Raw genomic sequence first — 4,962 nt, forward strand, 5'->3', positions numbered from 1 at the left:
TTATTCTAAACATATGTGTCTGTACTCTCTAAAGTAAGCTACAGTATAATATGTCAATCTCATTCTGTAAAACTCCTCAGAGTAGCATGTGAGAATCAGCTGAGGGATTTGAGCCTCAGTGTTACAGGCTCTTTACAACCCTAATTTAGGTGGGGAGAATAGAGTTCACAGTGAGCACGTAATCCTTTTTGAAGAATGTGACCCCTTTCATCAAAATGCCTTATATCGCATTGGAAGAGACTAGAGGTCCAAAGTCCCACACAGAACAAAGGAAATAGTATTTAAACCTGGAAGAAGGCTCAGCTTTCTTGGCTTGGAGCCTGTCTGTATATACAGTATGGCAAGCATTGTTTGCAGAAAAGTACAAGTAAGCAGTTTACGGGTAAGCAGATGAAATGGCAAACTCCCTGAACTTGGAATTCTTTAATTTCTTCCTTATTAAATATTCCCTGCTGTCTTGGGAGTACAGTACAGTATATGCAGTATACATGTACAAAAGGGAATGTGTTATTAATGAAATCATCACTTTTAGAATTCATTGCACTCAATATATGCTTCTTTCCAATATTTTATTAATCATTTGTGTTTAAATGCATATACATTATTACAAAACATTATCCTGATCTTTCATGCACTTGTTACAATTCCTGTTGAATAGTGGCACAAATGTTGATTTGACAAAACACACAAGATGATGAATAACACATAATACACCTACGTCTGAGTCTGCATAGCAGGTTTTTCTGATAGTCAAGAGCTAGGCTAGTCATCTAGGACATCATTGCATTTTTTTAATCTATACTAGAAATATTGTTAGTATGAGTCTCCTTGTGGTGGTTTTCTCATTTTCTTTCTACCTAGTCTCTCTCCTATTTTCTGGACAGTGGAATTTATTGGACTTACAGTGGGTGTGCTGGTCTGCACAGGGAAGGGGGCCTGTTCTCTGTAGTTCTCAGATTCCTGTAGATTGAACTCTCCTACTTCGTCAACTTTGGATGAAATTGCTGACGCTGAGGGTGTCAGACTTATACTTGTCATTATTTCTTCAAGTTTAGTTTCATTCTCATTATGGATAGGAACCTCATCCTTGACAACAGTGGTTATGGCCTCTTTTTTACTTTTATTTCTACCCTCCCTCTCTTTTGAGCGTTGTCTTCTCCCAGTCACAACGGGGACGCTGGCTGTTGTGGTGAGAAGTCCCTTTTCACTGTGACTCCCTATGCTCTGCGGCGCTAGTGTCTCTGCCTGCTCTGCAGCAACTACAGTGGTGGTTGTGGGGATGTTCAGTACACCAGTGCTGTCAGTAGTGACTGTACGAAGGGCATCTTCAGTGGGATTCTGCAGAGATGTTCCCGCAGCCAAAAGAGGTGGTATGATTTTCCCCCTCATCTTTCTTCCCTCTCTCTCTTTCGGCCTGTGCCTTTTGGTCTCACTCAAAGTCGAGCTTACAGTCGTAATGGTATTGGACCTCTTCTCATTGTGACTTTCTGGTCTGTGTGACACTGGCTGCCCTGCAGTGCTAACAGTAGTGATGGTGGTGAAGGCTGGAGCACTTGTGCTCTCAGTAGTGATCACTGCAAAATCCTCTTCAGTGAGGTTTCTGAAAGTAACAGCCACAATGGGAAGAGTGGAAGTGATTTTCCTCCTTTTATTTCTTTCCTTTCTCTCCTTTGACCTGTGCCTTTTGCTTTTGATAAAAGTCACAATGGGGGTGCCGGCAGTAGTCGTAACAGGGCCCTTTTCATTGTGGTTCTCTAACCTTTGTTGCACAGACTGATCTGCAGAGATTATGGCAGTGCTGGTAGGGACGGTCTGGGTGCCAGAGCTCTCTGTTGTGGAAGTTGGGAGGACCTGTTTAATGGCGGTATGGTGTGCAACTCCTTTAGGGGTGACAGTTGGCGTTACGTTGCTCTGTTTTTTCCTCCCTTCCCCCTTTCTTGACCTCTTCCTTTTGGTTTTCTGTGTGGTCACAATGGGTGTGCCAGTGGTTGCAGAGAGAGACGCTGCTTCTGTGGGATCCATCAGAGCCGGGATTTCCAGCATTGTCTGCTCCTTCTTGACAGCAGTGACTGAGGTGACAGAGGCATCTGCAGCACTTTTTTCATCTACATGTGGTTCATCTCTCATGACATCATTAGAAAGCTCCTCTTTCCCTCCACGATCTACTTCACCATCACTGAAACGGTTGACATTTCTGTTCAACTGGTCAACATTCTCAGGCCCATTCACAAAGTTACTCTTGTCGACAGCTTCCGCTGCTTTGGTAGGACTAACCATTGTCCCTTCCTCTGCTCCTTTTGAGACTGAGTTGATTTTCTGCTTCCTCTTTCTCCCTTTTCCTTTCCCTTTCCTCTTCTTGTTATTTTTCTTATTTTTCCCTGCAGTGTTCTTCCTCTTCTTCTTCTCTGAGGTCTGTGTCTCTCCTTTGGTGGTGTCTGTAGCCGAGCCCTGAGAGGTGGAGACGGTGGCCAGAAATTTGATGAAGTCTTCAGCTGCGGTGACCATGTTGCTGAGAGAGGGCTCCTCGGGGCCAGTGGTCTGGGAGCCGGACACAGTGGACTGTGTTGTGCTTTCAGGATTGTCCTGCTCTATGCCTGTTTTCTTTGTCTCTTTCTGTACCAGAGGAGCCACAGTCAGCACATCAATAACGTCAATGCCGCCGAAATCATACAGGATGGACTCTCTGGGCACTGCAACCAGGAGCTTGTCATACTTTTTACACCTGTGTGGATAACAGAGATGGAGAGAGGTTTAAGATGTGCTCCCTGCAGTGTACTACAAAGCCACTTAAAAATGCTTGGATTGTTATTTCTTGTTTGATTTTTTGTATTATTTGAATTGTATTTGCAAGACATTCTAGTTCACTGTTACACGGAACCCAAACTGGCTGCGCGCGCGCGCGGTCGTGCTCTATCGTGCATAAATGTATTCTGCCCCCCTACACCAAACGCGATCATGACAAGCAGGTTAAAATATCAAAACAAACTCTGAACCAATTACATTAATTTGGGAACAGGTCGAAAAGCATTAAACATGTATGGCAATTTAGCTTGTTAGCTTACACTTGCTAGCTAACGTTAATTAGCTAGCCGAATCGTTTCTAGTCATCGCTCCTCCAAGCTTTTTTATCTTTGAACTTACATGGTGATTGACATCTAACTTACCCTTTTACCACGACTACCGGCAAAACATTTCGACTTTCAATCGCCCACGTGGGTATAACCAATGAGGAGATGGCACGTGGGTACCTGCTTCTATAAACCAATGAGGAGATGGGAGAGGCAGGACTTTCAGAAATAGAAATAGAAAGGAGTTATATTTTAGCCCTTGGCATCGCAGAGCAGTGTGGGTGCAATAATGAAATAATATGGATTTCTAAATGTATTTTGCAACGCTCGCGCACGCGACGTGTCCGGTCGGGTCAGCATATTAGCGCTAGTAACATAAGCATTTCACTGCACCTGCCATAACACCGGCAAATCTGTGTATCTGACCAATAAACTTTTATTTGATTTGTAAGTGCATTATTGGAATCTACAGTAAATACTGTACTTACACGCCATACCAGTGGCGCTCCACACATTGCTCTTCATATATGAACTGGAAACAGGGCACCTCAATGACATTGAAGAAAGCCTGACCAACCACCCTGGAGGAGGTGTCATTGACTTTCCTCAGACACTCCTTCAACCTGCACAGACAGTGTGACAAAGAGAAAATGTGCCACTCCAGCTTACTGTAACCTGTTTGGATGGTTTGACAGTCAGTACATCATAGAATTGGTTTCAGCCTTTAACTGTCTAATATAATTACTCAAGTGTATGAAGCTCATAAACAAAAAAAAAGGCGTTCCAACTATAGTGTAGGCAACTCACGCATTATCGCAGTCACAGTGACTAAGGGGATGCCACTTGAAATTGGTATAGCCATACTTTGAGGAAAACGCATGGATGACGTAGGGGCAGTAGTCATGAACGCGGCAACAACTGTCAGTCGCTGTGAACTCTCCTACAAATAGAGAGTGTATATTAAAAAAAACACAACAAACCAACATCAGAGAAACAGTTGAATGGCTAAATGAGTTCAGAATAGTTAATCATGCATCTAGAATACAGAATAATATCAAACTTCACGCAACCTACCCAAATGGTCGTAATTATCAGCCATGTTGCCAGCTCCACACCACAGGGTTCCAGGATAAGTGAATCCTCGCTTGGATCTCCGTATCACCTGCTTGCCATCCTCCTGGACAGAATTCTCTCTCGTCTCCTTCGGTGTATGTGCTGTTGGCGCGGCTTTCCTCTCCGTGGTGACCGTCGTGCGCTTTGATGTCCTTTGGAACGCTTGACAGTTGTATTTGGCTTCTGCCATGTCTGTAAAACTAAACTCCATATCTCCTGGGTTATTTCTCTGGTGCTTCAGTCCTAATCTGCACACATGCATGAACGACTTCACCTGCATCTGGTTGATGGTTACTGAGCAATCCACCAGTTTACCTGCCGGGTCACGCACGGAGCGCACCTCCTCAATTCCGTCTGACACTTGGTAAAAGCAATTTCCCCCCATGCCTGACATTTTGGCACAGAATGTGCTGTTGAGCATGAAAAACACATCTTTACTCTGTTTCTCTGCATCTAGGGAATAATTGGGGAATTCTCCTTTGACAAAGTTTCTGTCCAGATAAGACAGAAAGAAAAAAAATACCGACCACATTACTTCAGATGGCACTTTCAGCACCACGCGCACTGAGAGAGCACCACTACTGTTCCGGTGCTCTCGCCAAAACCGGCTTTATAATGACACTTCTAGTGGCGCGATTATTAATACGATGACTGACAATAATGGGAGGGGTCTGACACATAAAATGTACCCCTTGAGTGGACGATTAAACACTTTCCATTATTTCAACAGAATTCATTGAGACTGTGTGGTCAGTCTAATTTCAGAATGTGCGTAGATTGA

The 4,962-nt window shown here is 43.9% G+C and overlaps 1 protein-coding gene across 1 annotated transcript; it reads right to left on the reverse strand.

Moving 5' to 3' along the window:
* Positions 1 to 550: 550 nt before the first annotated feature.
* LOC139382778 (uncharacterized) lies at positions 551 to 4,741 on the reverse strand. Its single transcript, XM_071126925.1, has 4 exons — positions 4,143 to 4,741; positions 3,876 to 4,008; positions 3,557 to 3,691; positions 551 to 2,722 (listed from the first exon to the last, which is right to left on the reverse strand). Exons 1-4 carry the CDS (start codon positions 4,711 to 4,713, stop codon positions 814 to 816), a joined length of 2,748 nt encoding a protein of 915 aa, XP_070983026.1. The 5' UTR covers positions 4,714 to 4,741; the 3' UTR covers positions 551 to 813.
* Between the last annotated feature and the right edge of the window lie 221 nt (positions 4,742 to 4,962).

Source organism: Oncorhynchus clarkii, chromosome 24, assembly GCF_045791955.1.
Source record: "Oncorhynchus clarkii lewisi isolate Uvic-CL-2024 chromosome 24, UVic_Ocla_1.0, whole genome shotgun sequence".
NCBI lineage: Eukaryota > Metazoa > Chordata > Actinopteri > Salmoniformes > Salmonidae > Oncorhynchus > Oncorhynchus clarkii.

Coding starts and splice junctions, on each gene's coding strand:
- LOC139382778 (XM_071126925.1), bottom strand. CDS start 4,713: ATGTGGTCGGTATTTTTTTTCTTTCTGTCTTATCTGGACAGAAACTTT. Junction 4,009..4,142: donor TGATAATTACGACCATTTGG/GTAGGTTGCGTG, acceptor CTCTATTTGTAG/GAGAGTTCACAGCGACTGAC. Junction 2,723..3,556: donor GAGCGCCACTGGTATGGCGT/GTAAGTACAGTA, acceptor TTATCCACACAG/GTGTAAAAAGTATGACAAGC.